Raw genomic sequence first — 15,971 nt, 5'->3', positions numbered from 1 at the left:
TCCGCCCCTCCCAATTGGTTTGGTAAAATATGAACAAACCAAACGATTGAGCTAAATAAACCTTGAAAATGTCCATATTTGAACCCCATCGTGCGTTGAAACAACCCTGCATTTTTCAATTATGCTTTTCGTTCAAATGACACGAACATTCCTAAATTGTGCATTAAAACATCTCTCTCATTTTCTTCTTTCTGCTTTAATGTGACCTTCACAAATCTAAAATCTTCTTTTGGTAAGCGCCCATAATTAAAGAACAGACCCCAAAAAGTTTGTATCATTGTCAAAGCTACAGTAAGGGGTCTGGGTAAACGAAACGATTATGTTTCAACAGAAACAACCTTTGTTAGAGAAGAACAAAGAGACAATGGCCTGTCTTTGTCTTCTCTGAGGCTGAGTGTTTTCTGTACATATAAAGAGATTGCTCGTTTACCCGGAGCAAGGTTAAGACAGTGCTGAGGTCTTTCAAGCATGTTATTTGTATACTGTAATCTGCATTTGAGCCGGAGGGCTGTTCGCTTTGACTATGTTTACCAGGAGAGGCTTTAAACATATGTAAGAACTGTAAATACAAAGAGCAACCATGGTACACATGTCACAAGAGGTTCTGCAAGACGTACATTACTGAAATCAGCATGTAGGAGGATTGTTTTTACCACGGCAAAAACAGGGGGTAAACAGCTTTATGGTGGGTTTAGTCTCTGTGCTCCTATTGGTTAACATCCCCTGGACCCACTTTGGACACCAGGAGAGGCTGAAAGTGTGAAGCAGCTCTGTGTCACACGGACAGAGGTGAGACAGAAACGGCATGTCCTTGAAAAGCTGCAGTCCTGTGCATTTCCTGCGAATGCGGCTGTCACACCAAGCAGAGAAATGAGCGGGAAAATAGGCAAGTAAATGACACAACGGCACCAGATGCCACCCACTCGGTCTCATTACGCACACACGCTCACCAGCACCGACACAAGCACATATGCGCCACTGCATGTGCGCTGTGTGATGCATCATGAGTGTTCACTAATGGGAGAAATCTGAATGTACATTTGAATCATAAGAGTCTGGATATGTTACGTAGAAACATAACACACAAATGCCGGGCAGCCAAACAGATTCAAGATGTTGTGAATCTGTAGGTGTGTTTTCTACATTGATCATTAAAAGAACACCAGAAATGTAATCCTTGTTATAACACCTAATTTAAAAGAAAAATATGAAAGCATCTAAACCAGAGCAGCTGTTAGAAGACCCACCTTTAGAAGCCTCGGTACCGTACGGGTTCCCCAGAGGGTCAGTCAAATCGGGCAGCCAGGCGTCTTTGACGGCGGACTTGAAGACCTCTCGGTTATCCAGACTCTGGAGTGGGCGAAAGTTGTTACGCAGGTATTCCACAGATTTAACATGGTCCTGCTGTTCGGTTGTGAAGATGGAGTAGAACGCCTCCAGCTGAGTGAGAGAGACACAGACACAGAGAGAGAGAGAGAGAGAGAGAGAGAGAGAGAGAGAGAGTTCAGTATGTTTTCATATCTGTATCTCATTTTTCCAGTAAGTCATCTCCCATGATGCACGGAGTCTCTCTGCCCTCCTTCCAAATTTCTGACTCAGACGTTTTCTTTGGTGTAGCTCACAGGCTGTTGAGAGATTTAAAAAGCAAGCCCAACTGTCTGTCTTGTTTTCTCCTCCTGCCATGCCTCGCTGACCTTCTGCCTCCTTCCCGCTCGTGCTTGGTGAAAACACAAGGTTCTGAAATACACAACTCCACATTGTCCTCTTAACATTATGCTACCATTTCTGTGCAATGAGTCTGAGGGCATGTGATGGTAATGCCGAACCTTTGCTTTAAACTGAAAACATGCCGTCTACAAGCAGACACTGTGAGCGTGTGTGAGGGATAGCAGAGGGTTTCAAAGTTCTCTTCATAATTTGCAGCAGACAGACGTAAGTGGGTGTTTGGAGTGAAGAAGTCGGAGTGGTCACATAGTGATGATTCAAGTATTTCCAGACAGATGTCACAGTAATAACTATTTTACAAGGTGGCTAATTGCTTTGAATTTGTAAGCATACAAAAACGTGCTGACTTAAATACTAAGTATACAATGAAGTAGGCTTTCCAAGTCATTTGAATGTTTTTGTATTACTTCAACTCATCAAAACAATAATTAGGGGTAAAGCCCCGAAGGGATGGAGATCCATATGGAAATCGGTCGTTGGTTAGTTGTTAAGTTGTTCGTTTTCTTCTTCCTATTATTATTATTATTATATTTCCTTTTGTGCCCTTGTAGGGCTCGACCCCATAAAAGCTGCTTGCAGCTTTATTTCGACTTATTTTTGTAAGTATAGCAACTCATCACTGACCCAAATTAAAAATGTAAGTTGAAAAGACTTGTTGAGCCAATTTAATTGTGCTAAAATAAAAACAAATGATGGCAGCGTTTTTTTAAGGTGTATCTAATATATAAACAATACTCAAAAGTATTATAGTTTACTATTGAAACATTTATGTTCATTTAAATCGACCTTAATATTATTTGTTAAAACGAAAATCTAAGTTGAGGCACAAAAAATATTAGATGTAAATAAAGTAAACTAAACAAAAAATCTAAATGTATTTTACTTGTAAAAATTATATAAATAAAAATAAATGACAAAGCATAACAAAATAGCTCAAAATGAATGTGAAAATTGGTAATGCATTGTGCTAGCAACGCGAAGGTGTGGCTTTGTATCGTGGAAGTCGCTTTGGATAAAAGTGTCTGCTAAATGCTGCAAATAAAAATTTACATGAAAACTAAAAACCATAGAAATTAAAGCTACTTCAAAAAACTATTAAGACCACAATTAGCAAAACTAAGACCTCTGATCCACACCATGACCCAGTAGTGCATGTGTATTTATGCATTACACTTATATCCAAAGTGACGTACAAAGAATGAAAGATATACCGTACATTTGATCCGTTTTGTGCTCCCTGCTAATCAAACCCCACAACCTTGCGTTACTAGGGCCACACTTCAACAGCTAAGCTGGAGAAAACGCTGGCAAGACAGAAAATATATGACAACAACAGTGTGTGCATCTGTGCCCCTGTCTTATTATCTCACCGTATCAGCATACAAATGAACCTGTGACTTCAAATGACTGTGTGTGCGTGCTTGAGATCTTAACCGTGCTCGAACCTAGAATATGCCAACCTTCAAAAGCAATGACAGTGTTGAATCCCAATGTCAAACCTGTGACATCACTTCCTGCCTCAGTGTTTACACCCAGACCTGCTGCATTAATATGTAGCTCTGCCATAATCTCCTAATGACAATCCTCATCTATTAATCCTTCATATGCCGCAGCCGTGATTCTAAACAGCTTACCAGGATCAGGATCAGGGCCCGGCTACAAAGGCACGGCTCTTATTGTGTACGATTCTTAGCGCTGTAGTAATCCCGGATAAATGTGTGTGTGCGTTTATGCAATGACTGTGGATGATGTGTGTGAAGGTTAAGTAATCCCTGGTGGGAAATCAGAGCAACAGGGCCGTACTGGGTCACACGTGCGGGGTGCGTGTAAACGTCGAAAAGACATTTCAGAATCTAAGGCTGAGTAAAGCCCTATGGGTAACCACAGCAACAGGGCATTTTGGGGGAATCCGACAGTGTGTGTGTGTGATTTCTACGCCTGCTCCAGATGTTGCAAATGAAGTAGACTGTCTGAGCATCGATCGGCTCGAAAGTGCCCAGAGCTTCGGCTGTCAGACTCCGTGACCTACATCCTGCTTTGATGAAGAACAAAAGGACCAAGAAAACGGAGAGTGAAGGACAACTGTCCTCCTCTATACACTCACTTCTATCTGCCTCGGCGCCGTTCGCTTTAAAAGAAAATCATCCAGAGACAAAAGCCAACAAAAGAACTTTAAGAGGTGTCAAACGAGAGCAAGAAGCTTTTGTGAGCACCATTCAGAGACCGCGTCTTCCTATAGGGCTGCGACTTCCTGTGTGTGATGTGAGGACAGGCTCACAATATCATCACAAATACTGTGACTCATACACATCACTGACCTCTTGAATAAGTGCATAATTTCAAACCTGTATGACTTTCTTTCTTCTGCAGAACACAAAAGAAGATAGTTTAAGGAATGTTGGCAACCGAACAGCGTTGGCCTCCATCGACGTCCATTGTACGAACACAAAACATTTCTCAAAATATCTTCTTTTGTGTTCCGCAGATATAAGTTATATATATGCTTCGGATGACATGATGCTAGATTTTTGATTCTTTTATTTTTTATCCCTTTAATATATAGAAACAGCAGACGTCATGTGTCGTAGGATCTAATAGCGATATTTTATGTTATCAGTTGAGTCCAAAAGACACTAACTACTGAATAATATTCCAATATTTATAATAGCAGCCTTGTGACGGCTCTAGCTTTAAGGCAAGCTTGTCAAATACGTCACACTGTTTAGTTTCATAAATGAGGTCTATTATAAATCCTTATAGTCTCCTATTTTTCAACTGCGTGAGATTGAATATGCCATCAACAGTTTTATGGCTACAAAGAGATGACGTATGAAGTGTGAAATAACATGAAATCTTACATAGCCGGATGAGGGCCCGCAGATGTCCTTTGATCTTACATATGTCGGAGCAAATCCTCAGTTTTCCTTTCTCTTTAAAGCGTGCCAAAGAGAGGCCAGAGAGCGGATCGGTTGCGCTTATAAAGGAGAAAACCCCTCATAAACGTTCACTGAGCTTTGACAGTATAAACCTTATTCCCAAATTATTAAGCCTTTTTTTGGTGATACCGGACCACCCTCATGAGATCTGCTCCAACACCTGAGCCTTGATGTATAAACACTGACTGCGTACTCACAATTTTCCAAGTACATGGTATTTGTGAAAAATAACCGTATGGACACTCTTGACCGTGTTTATACATTAAGGTTGAAATCTAGAAAAAGATTTAGCTCTCGATCATTTCGAACATGTATGACTTTCTTTCTCCTGATCTGTTGAAGATATTTTGAAGAATGTAGGTCACCAAACAATGGTGGGTGAGAAAACGATGACACTGGAGTTGATGTTGCATGTTAATGGAGATGCCCAAGTCAGTGTGACAAAAGACTTGTTAGGCTTCAAGGCCTTCATACACACAGCCAGTTCCCTGTATTTGTCATGAGCTCTGTCTAATAAGTCTGACGTAGGTTTACTCCTCAGACTCCTCAACTGGTTCATCTGCTCGGCATTATGGGAATGGGGACATCGAGCTTGGCTTTGAATAAAGATGCGTAATCGGTTCCCAATCAGCTCGCTCAGAATAATTCTGTCCTAAACAAGGACTTCTTTAACAGTCATCAAGCATGAACGGCTCACACAGATAGACTCACCTGTTTGTAAGAGAGGAACACAGGGCGACTGAAGACAATCCACTCCACAACTTTACTGCAGGGTGGGGTGGTCAGAGAGCCAATGTAACGGTAGTAGCTCCCTAAGGAGGAGGGTAACAGGTCTCGCAGCACGAAGGGCTCCAGAAACGTCTCTTTTTCTGAAAGTAGACACAGACAGGTTGGATGAGAAGTAGAAATGTGGAAAAACAAGCTAAATCCAGGATAGTCTACCAGTAAAATAAAACGAAAAAAACAAAGAATGATGTCATCATTTAGGATGCAAGCCACAGTCAGAAAATAACAAAACAAACAATAATATCATCATTAATAATGCCAAGCACAGTTACAAAACGGAATGAAACAAAATATGATGAAGAACGATATGATGTCTTAATTTATTAACGTTCATGTCACTGAAAACTAAAAATAAAGACTCTTTCCTCTTTTTTTCTGTGAAACACAAAATAATATAATATATATATATATATATTCTGTTCTGTAGAAGAAAGTCATACAGATTTGCATTGTCATTAGGATGAAAAAGCAAAGGAAAGGATTATCAGTTTTGGTGAAACATCTGTATTGTACTAGAATTGTTTTACTCCACTTGTCCAAAAGAAACACGTGCCAAGCCTAACGTTCAAGCTATGGATGAGTTGTGCATTTCTTAAGCCGGTCAATCCTCGTGTGGACGCAATCGGCAGATTTCTACCCATAATCCTCCTCCTCTGATTGAAACGCTTATCAGGTCCACCCGAAAATGTCTGCCCAACATATGTCTGGCCTGAACACATTATAAAACAAGAACCGTTAAATTACAGCTTTCCTCCCGAGTCCTTTTTTCATTTACAAACGCAGCCTGAAATCAAGATGAACAGATGCAGAATGATTTGATGTCAAGCGACAATGACATGAAGAATAAAGTGCCAATCCACTGACCCATATTCCCGAGATTTGCCCGAAATCACAAAATAAACATCTGATTTAATATCTTTGTGTGAATTCTGTCCTGTATTTTTGATGATGGTAGACCCGAGCGTCCTCAAAGCAAACGCGCACACTCAACCAAAAGAAAAAGTGCTGTGTTGACGTCGACATGGTCTGTCTTGTCATCGTGCGATTCCAGACGTTATAAATTAATTGCCAATCAGTGCGGCGACGGCCGGGCCAATGGAGACTTCAAAGCACCGCTGAAAGACTGAATTAATGGACTTGTAATACGTTCCGTGGAGAAATGGAGAATTCATTTCACTGTTTTGATTCACACACCCCAGAGAAGGGACGCTTGGTTGAGTGAACAATGCTCAACGACTGGTGTGGCGCGCAAGGGGACTAACATGAACTCAGACAACACAACACGCCACTACCAATCACAGCGGGCTTTAGAGATACCGCAAACTGATAGCGCTCTCATTATTACTCGCTCAGACACACCGAGAGAGAGAGAGAGAGAGAGAGAGAGGGAGAAATAAATGGAAGCTTGCTCTCATTTATATGCAGGGTGGATGGCTGGCGTGTAAATGGGAAGACTAACATGCCTTGTGTTGTGTGTATATTGAAGTTAAGGTTGAATGAACGGTAATCCCCTAAAGGTTGGGCTGGGATTGGAGAGAGAGAGAGAGGCTGTGCCTCAGTGGCATGGTAATGGATGGCACAGAGCGATTTTCTGTCATACACGCACACATACAGCCACAGGGCAAACACTCTCCAGTCGCACATCCGTGTGTGAACCCAGCACGACACAGACTCTCTCTCCTCATCTCACAGTCTCGTCGTCTAAAGTCCATTTTAATGTTACATTACTGCCGCACACCAGGGGAAGATGCACTGTCACTGATGGACTATGAACATCCAGTTGAGTCTGTGACATGGATAATCTACGTTATATTAATCCTGTTTATAGTTAAATTTACGCATTCGGTAAAAAACACCTTACGCCAATAATAATCATATACTCACCCTTGATCCAAATCTGTCTAAATGTCTTTGTTCTGAACACGGAGAAAGATATTTGGAAGAATGCTTATAACCAGACAGTTCTTGGCCACATAGTAGGAAAAACGTCAATGGTAGTCAAAAGTGTCGCAGAACTGTTTGCTTTCATTCTTCAAAATATCTCCTTTTGTGTTTAACATAAAGAAATGCACAAAGCAATTTTTCCTACAATGGTGGCCAAGAATTGTTTGGTTACAAGCGTTCTTCCAAATACCTTCTTACAAAGAAATGTACAGATTTGGAACAACTAGGCCCATCCACACAGAGTCGCGTTTGGCTATATAAGTAAAGATTTTGTATCGTATCGCTGTTTCCTTCACGCAGATCCAGTATTTTGGGAGCTTGGAACTGCTATTTTTTTAAACCGGGTCCCTGAGTGGGTGAATTTGAAAACGGCACCTTTGTGTTTTCATGTGTACGTATTTTTGGAAACGATGATGTCATCACCCCAGCGCGCAAAGTTTATGCGCATGCTCCCCTCTTCTCCTCCGTTTTTGTGGCAGAATTACATCGCCACTTACTGCTACATTGTTTTGAGTCAGTTTCACGGTTTCATGTGTGATATTTCAAGAGACGACGGCGTGAAAAGGAAAAATAAATTGAATAGGGAAAGCTTTGGCCTAGTGTGGATGTGGCCTAAATGATGACGGAATAAAAATTTTTAGGTGAACTGTTCCTTTGACATCAGATGGAGAACATAACACTTACAGTTAAATGTTATATAAGAAATTATACAGGATCCTAATGCATCTCCTAATCTCTTAACAAGACAGCTCTCGACTGCCGCCCCCTCCTGAGAGCTTTAAATACAACGTGTGCAATTCTTGCTCTACCCGAAAAAGATGCGAAACCCTTTAGCGCCGTTCAGCTGCAAAAACTACAGGGCACCATGAAAAGTGTATATATTCATACCAGTTGAACGTGTTGTGAACGCACACGCGTGTAATTTGAGTCACAGATCTCTGATGTGACTCCGTGCACGCGTGTGCTGGTAGGTGAGGAGGATGAAATTACACACGTCTGCGTGCTGACAGGAGAGATGCGGCGCTGTCGGGGTCTGTAAGACCCCCTGCTCTTATCTGTCTGGGATAAGGACAGAGAACTCAGCTCTGTCCCACCTCCTGCCGAGAACACAAACACATGCACCTTTATTCCACCCTCTACTCCAACCCTACTGAGCAAACAAGATCAACACGCTCCAGCAAACAGGCCGCGATAGCTCGACCGCAGCGGACGGAAAGAGTGAGTGAGTTATAAAGATGAATAAATGTGCTTCTGTGTGCTTTGAGGCTTGATTGCTAGAAGATTGTGGGTTCGATGACATACGGATGGAAAATAACATATTCCTTTAAAGGGACAGTTTACACAAAAATACCCCCGAAATATATTTTCACTCGTGTCATTCAAAACCTGTGTATGACTCAAAACAGGATATGTTGAGAAATGTCTCAGTGGTGTTGTGTTCGTACAATGGAAGTCAATGAGGGTCAATGTTGTTTGGTTCTCCTTTTGTGTTCTGCAGAAGAAAGAAACGCATACAGGTGTGGAATGACATAAGGGTGAGCGAATGATGAAGAGTTTTCATTTCTGGGTGAAATACTTTATCCCTATCATCTTGCAAATGCTAAAATGTAAATGCCTTTTCCATTGGTGATCATCTCAAACATTCTCTTCACAAACCTAATATTACTAATGCCAAGGATCTTAAACATTCTGGTCATCATTGTCAGATACAAAATCATCCTCTTCGACTTGCAGGTAAAATATTTCCCATCATGGTAAAATCTCTGTGGTGGTACCGTTTAGAGCGAGCGCAATTACGCTACATTAGAGTTGATCTCTTTGTAAGAATGGCTTTTAGGACAGCGGGTTTCCAGATTACACCACGACTTCCGTCATGCTTTCGCTGTCTTGCTCGCTTTCTACAAGCGTCCCTATGGGCATCAGGCCGGTAATTACCATCAAAGCCTCTGCGTGCCTTTAAACTTCACACGGACACAGAGAGATGCTCTTGAGATGACTGAACAGAGTATATTAACAAAAAAAAATCCCTTAATGACGTCAATTTACTCGGTGGGAATCACAGACAGGTCTGGCTGTTTCATCTCAATATTCTGGAGCGTGCATGCGTTCACACTGAGAGCGGCTGGTGTCTGGACCGTTTCTAAGCTTTTAATGTTTCAAAGCAGATAGGAGGTGTATTGTCTGAATAACGCTTGTGACTTTTAGGAGGGTCAACTATTTTGAGAGAATTTACATGAGCCACTATCAGGGGTTCGATATGGATGATCATTTAGTTGGAACAAGCCGAATTATCTTTTGGTGTCCCTAGCGCTGTTAGACGAATTTCAGCAATTGTTGGGAAAAGCGCTTTCTGTTTTAACACTAAAATACTTTCTACCATCCAAACTTAATGTGCAAAGGCAGAGAGGGCAGTTTAGTGAGTCTACCTCCCCTGCATTGTCCTCAACAGGGGGGCCATGACCCACAAGGGGGTCCCAGCTGACTTCCAAGGGGTCCTCAAGATGACTTGTGTTTTAAAGCAACACTATGTAGTTTATTATGTGTTTTCCGACTCGTAACTGGACGAATTCTACTCACGCTACTACCCGGGAGCCTCATTGTGACTACAACCACACTCTGTAAGTCCTGTGTTCGGGTCGGTACACACAGCCCCGTTCATCCTCTGCCTGCGGAAGAGTGCGAAATGGTTTCCAAAAAACATTTCTGGATTCACCGGTTCCATCAGCTTAGTCAACAAATTCACATATATTGCGCTGCCTACGGGGAAGCTTATACAGCGACATTATTTATGACACTTGTAACAGACAATTGCGCTTATCAACCACATGGGGGAACCTGTGAGCAAATGTTCCATAGTGTTGCTTTAAAATGACATAAAACAAGCATTGAAATAAAATACATAGGAAATACATAAAAAATTATATATTTTCTCAATCACAAGCTTCATCTCTTGCGCCTATGAAGAAGTGTCTCACCCCTGTCTCTTTCCTACGACATCCACCAAAAAACACAGGTGTAAAAATGACAACCTCCTTAAAGCCGGAGACAAGATGACACAGAACAGATGATGTGTTCGAGTGGGTGTTTTTCGGCCTGGATACATGACAGGTATTTGTATTGTATATTTATGTAGGAGACAAAAATTCTGACTACACAAGTTCAGCACATGTTCTGCATGACAGCCCTACTTTCTCACCCGAGCCTTCCTGACTCAATATCATCCTCATCATAATATCACGCAGTTAGTCAGCGGACGCTTAGACCTGAGGCGAAAATGCCATCAGCTCCAGAACAGACTGACTAACAGCAGACCCGTCTGTTTTATTCATTCCACCATGTAAGACACACAGAATACCAATTATTTACTTGCTGCTATTGCAGGGACAAGTAAAACAATGAAAAATAACAAAAAGTGAATTTATGATCATTAAATATTCGCTTAATCCCCCATTCTGAAACTAATGTGCGTTTGAATCAAGAGATGCTAAGAGTTTATCTACTCACCATGATGGACCACTCCTCTCAAACCGTGAATAATCGGATCTACCGCAGGATTGTCCTTTATCCCCACCTGAGCAAAAGAAGATCAAATGATGAGAATAATGACTTTCCAAACACACAATAAGTTATGATACAAAAGTGTGAATGATATTTCTTCAGTGGCGCACATGATGTTATGCTCTGTGCTGATGTCATGAATGCAACAGGATTGCAAGCGCTCTCACACATCACATCCATTACATCTCATACAGCTTGAAAGGCTCTTTTATATTTTTTTCTGAATCATTGAAGGCTCCAACATGCAGTAGACACTGAAAGAGAGCATCTATGGTGTTGACCTTTGAAGTGCACCTCTATGCGTGTGTGCGCCGGTAAAGGAAAGACTGACATTAGTCCACATACAAAACTAAAAATAGCATAATTTATTTACACATCATGGTCATGTTACGAGAGTGTGTGTGGTGGTTGTGTATAGAGAATGTGAAGCTGACGTCACGCCCTATGTTGCAGTGGTGCCGCCATCTTGGAAGGATCATCCTCCGCTGCTATTATTGTTTTGATATGTACCGTCACTTGTTTTGTTTGATATATGCAGAAATCGAAAGTGAAAGAACAATGAGCTTTTCCTGAACGACTCTGCGTAACGCTATTGCAGTTTTTAGCAGAGCTAGACCGACCTACCATAGTTACATTTCCTAATCAAACAAGAAAAACAAAACATTGCATTGAATGCACTAGCAGCGATCCTCCCAAGATGGCGCAACATTCAACACGGCGTGACGTAGCTTCAAATTCTCTATCGAGGAGACTAGTACTGTTTTACTGATCTAACTAACACTCCCATGATGCCGGATTCACAGTCGAAAAGGATTCACTCACTTCCACTGGCCCTTAGCCGTTCCATCTCCCTCTCGCTCATAAATCTTTCTAAGCTCTTTGAACCCCTCTTATGCTGTGAACGCAGGATGCAGTGAACAGCACCATTTTGAAACAGTACGATTCATGGCCCTAAAGCAAGGGGTCAAGTGCTCATCTACTGATGTTACACACACCAATACAGGAGTAAAAGAGTGTTACACACTTGTAGTGTTGTCTAATGGGATGGTTCTTTACAACCACAAATTTTGTTTGCTAGTCTGCTATGATATTAGGCATCTGACGGTATACATTTTTCCCAACATAATAATTGCTATGGTTTTTTGCTTGGTATTATCACGGTATTGTGTTTCATCTAATAGATGTATTTGCTGTCATCAATACTTTCATTTGCAACTGGCGCCATGAAGCTTTTCATTTATTGATTGAAATAAAAAGATATCAGCATTCTTAAAAAGGTTTTGTTGTTCTCCATAAGCAAGCATTCTGTATCTTGATTATTGATGGAAAGTGAGCTGGTTAATTTAGTTTTTAACAATTATGCTCACGTAATCTAGGATTATACAGTATTTTGAATTGCTCAAAGTAAAACCAACAGAGATCCAGAATACAGCCCATTATGTGTTGACAGGAAAGTGTTGTGAGTACTTGTTTCTTATTTAAGTAGCACATGAGCAGCATGCCTCTGGACAGCAAAGAGCAATGTGTGTGAAAAAATGATGGAGAGAGAGAGAGAGAGAGAGAGAGAGAGAGAGAGAGAGAGTCTCAAGAAACAAGCATTCTTTGCAAAAAGACAAATTCTGTCATCATTTATTCACCCTCACACCATTTAAAACCTGTACAAGTCTTTCTTCAGTGGAATACTAAAGAAGATATTTTGAGAAATGTTTCAGTGGTTCTGTGTTCATACAGTGTAAGTCAATGGTTGTTGAAGAAAGAAAGTCACACATTATACGCAAACAATAAATGAATGTTCATTTTGGGTGACCTTTCCCTTTAATTTCATTCAAACCGCAAGGTGTTTAGTAATATACACAGCAGACAACACAGCAGGGTTTTAAACGCAGCTCATATTGTGCCTGCTGCTTTACACAGCATTAGATCTGACCGGAATATAAGCATCACTCTACAAAATGAGCTCGTATAGTAGATGCCAGAGGTCACCCACAACCCACAAACACCTGGATTTCCTCACGGAACAACCTCTGGGGGAAAATAAAGAGCGGCATTCTGCTTTAAACTCCATTTAAGAGCTCTGTTCCATCTCACAGGTAAAAATAGCACATGCAGATCAATAAAGTTCAAGGTATGTTGTAGCAGATGGAAAATAAAATCCTCACTCTCAGTTCAAAAAATAAATGAAGGTTTTTTTAATATAGCATCTGCGACCTGTGTTTTCTACACGTTCTAGAAAATCCAGCAAACGATTGAAAATAAATACCCCAAAATTCACAAAACAATAACGTTAACAATAAACTACATACAGAATCCTTCAAAATTTGGCTTCTTCTTCTACTTAAAATAATCTACGAAAGGTTTGGTCACATACTAAAAGCTGATAGCTGTGGATTACACCTTGTGAACAGTGTCTGTGGACATGTGGCTTGTAAACAAGCCTGTGAAAGTATCATGATAAATGTTGCTACTGCTATCTTCCTTAATCAGGTAGAGATAGACTGAATGCTTGGTCAATAAAGAAAATGGTGTGCAAGTCCCAAACAAAAAGAGCTATCGAGCTGGACACACAGGCTACTGCAAACTCTTACACAGAAAACTGCACAGTACACATTACGTAATACAGATTTGATACAAAAAAGATATCTGTGCTGCTGGTTTTAATTTCAAGAAATGTTCAGAACATACAACCATACTAGTCTTGCATAAAGTAATATAGCTAACTGTGATATTGAAACCCATGATTATCAATATCTAAATTAGAAATGAATTTGACTGAGCGTTATTTATTCTTAAAATGATCAAGTATATAAAACAATATTTTGAAGAATGTTGTTAACTGGCCCCCATTTACTTGCATTGGTTTTGTGTCCATACAATAGAAGTGAATGGGGACCAGGACTGTTCGGTTACAAACTTTCATCAGAATATCTTCTTTTGTGAAGGCTACACGCCTTCCCCTTATTAAAGAAAAGATTCAAGACCAACCAGTTTACGATAAATCCAAGATAAATATATATTATATTTAAAAGCAGATTGTTAAGGCTTGTTACGTGCATGTTCAGAAAGCCTCAATACAAATCACAGTCATGTAAAGCGGAATCTGGCTAAAATGAGCCAGAATTTGTATAACTTTTGTATAATTTGTAACACTTTGAATAACACTGTGCACACCAAACACGTCAAGACACATTTGAAATGTTTCATATATTTTTCCAATGCACAATGCACAAACAATAGATTTTTAGAAACGTTTTTGTTGCGCTGCACGGGAAAAATGAATGCATAACACTGAATTTTACGACTATTTCAATACTATATTATTATTTGAGCATCACCATTTCACCATTTAGCTTATAACTAGGCTATATCCAGAGCAAGTTTACAGTATATTCTGACAATATGCAATGTGAGTTTTTTTATGAGTAGGTCAGAGCGAACAAAATAAAGCAGACTGCACATAATAATACGTAATAATATGAAGAACAACACATAAACATTCGAGTCAGTAGATGATCGTGTTCTTGAGTAAACACGCATATCCAAATGGTCGGGTGAAAGCTGCGTCTCTGTAAAACCGATGGCTGTCGAGAAACTCACTCGCTTCTTGGCCATTACGTTGGGCTTGTGCTGCATATACACAGACAAAGACGAGTTTATTGAAGCGCTTAGTTTTTTGCTTGATTTAAGTCATTTCACGCTTTAAAACTGCATTTCTGTGATGTCAGTTTCAGTTTAAGTGCTTAGAACTTTTGCAATCATGCGTGATTCAGTTAATAGCATTTTTTACTTTTCGAATCATTTATAAAATTATTATAAATTACTCTCTTATGTGTTATTTTCACACCCCATTCATGTGTCATTCATTATAAAAAATGTGAACATTGCGGTTGTAGCGGTTACTGCGGTTGCTTGTCATCCTCTGCGGCTTGTCAGAAGCGCGCTGATACAGAATTGCGGTTAGCGCGACAGCACTATTTGTTTCTCAATAATTGTTTTCTGATGTGTTTGATAAGTCTTGTGAACTCTTGGTTATTACAGTCTGAATGCATTGACAGATGTGTAATTTCTCAAAATGTGAGAAATGAACACAAGCACATATTTGACCTTGTGGGGACAAACAAAATGGAATACTTGAAAAAGTAAAAATGCAGATAGGTTTGTGTGAGGGTTAGGGAATCGAATATACAGTTTGTACAGTATACACTTCATTACGTCTATGGAAAACATGGAAACATTAGATATGTGTCTAGCTAAATCTAACACAATGCTCTATTAGAGACATCTGGGATGTCCTTATACAACTGAAATAAAATGATGTTTTTCATCCTAAAAGAGCAACTAGTTTTCTGTTGCGCTTAGTTAACAACATTTACAACTGTATATATTTAGTTTTTTTTGTCATCAAGGTGTACAGATATATTTCTGTGTTATTGGGTATATCCTCATTTTAGTTAACTATGTGTGTGTGTTTTCATATTGAAACGTATTGCAGTGTGTCGTCTGTGAGTGTAGTATCACTAAGCTTAATGGGACGAGAAAAACCTCTTTACAAAATCAATGCTTTTTAATGCTAGCACTTAGCACTGACAAAGCTCATGAAGACGGTGTTAAAACCAGCGAACGCTCACCTGAAAGAAGACAGCCATGGCTGCGATCACCCGCTTCTCTTGTATGGCTGCGTTGAGACTGTCAAAGTCATCTGAGTTATACATGAAGATCTGCATCTGTGAAAGTGAGACAGAGAATCAGAGTTAGTCTATCAGCTTGTAATTCCAGCATTAACACAGACAAAACACACATATAGTCTATCATCAAGGCTAATATCTCAAATAATCCCATTCCTCCTAATCTGTCTCGTCCCTTCATCCCCTGAACGTGCATGTGCCTGGACTCCACGTCTGTCCAGTCTGTACGCCAAGCCCTGTCCATCCTCTTATCACTTTGATGGGGTCTCTGACACAGGGATTGCGACTAATAAATGTGCCCCAGTCTCCACGGGCCAAAACCAAGGGCAGTGCCGACCTG

At 40.4% G+C, this 15,971-nt stretch overlaps 1 protein-coding gene across 2 annotated transcripts in view; it reads right to left on the bottom strand.

Moving 5' to 3' along the window:
- ptprga (protein tyrosine phosphatase receptor type Ga) overlaps positions 1-15,971 on the bottom strand; it is a 207,960-nt gene that overhangs the window by 33,689 nt on the left and 158,300 nt on the right. For both annotated transcript variants that reach the window (XM_079482977.1, XM_079482978.1), the window contains exons 5-8: positions 15,575-15,670; positions 10,896-10,962; positions 5,373-5,530; positions 1,248-1,440 (exon numbers count right to left, since the gene is read on the bottom strand). In XM_079482977.1, coding sequence (XP_079339103.1) covers positions 1,248-1,440; positions 5,373-5,530; positions 10,896-10,962; positions 15,575-15,670 — 514 coding nt within the window. The remainder of the gene's footprint in view (positions 1-1,247; positions 1,441-5,372; positions 5,531-10,895; positions 10,963-15,574; positions 15,671-15,971) is intronic.

This window comes from Barbatula barbatula (genome assembly GCF_947034865.1).
Source record: "Barbatula barbatula genome assembly, chromosome: 20".
Lineage (NCBI taxonomy): Eukaryota > Metazoa > Chordata > Actinopteri > Cypriniformes > Nemacheilidae > Barbatula > Barbatula barbatula.
This window is presented reverse-complemented; position numbering and strand designations above follow the sequence as displayed.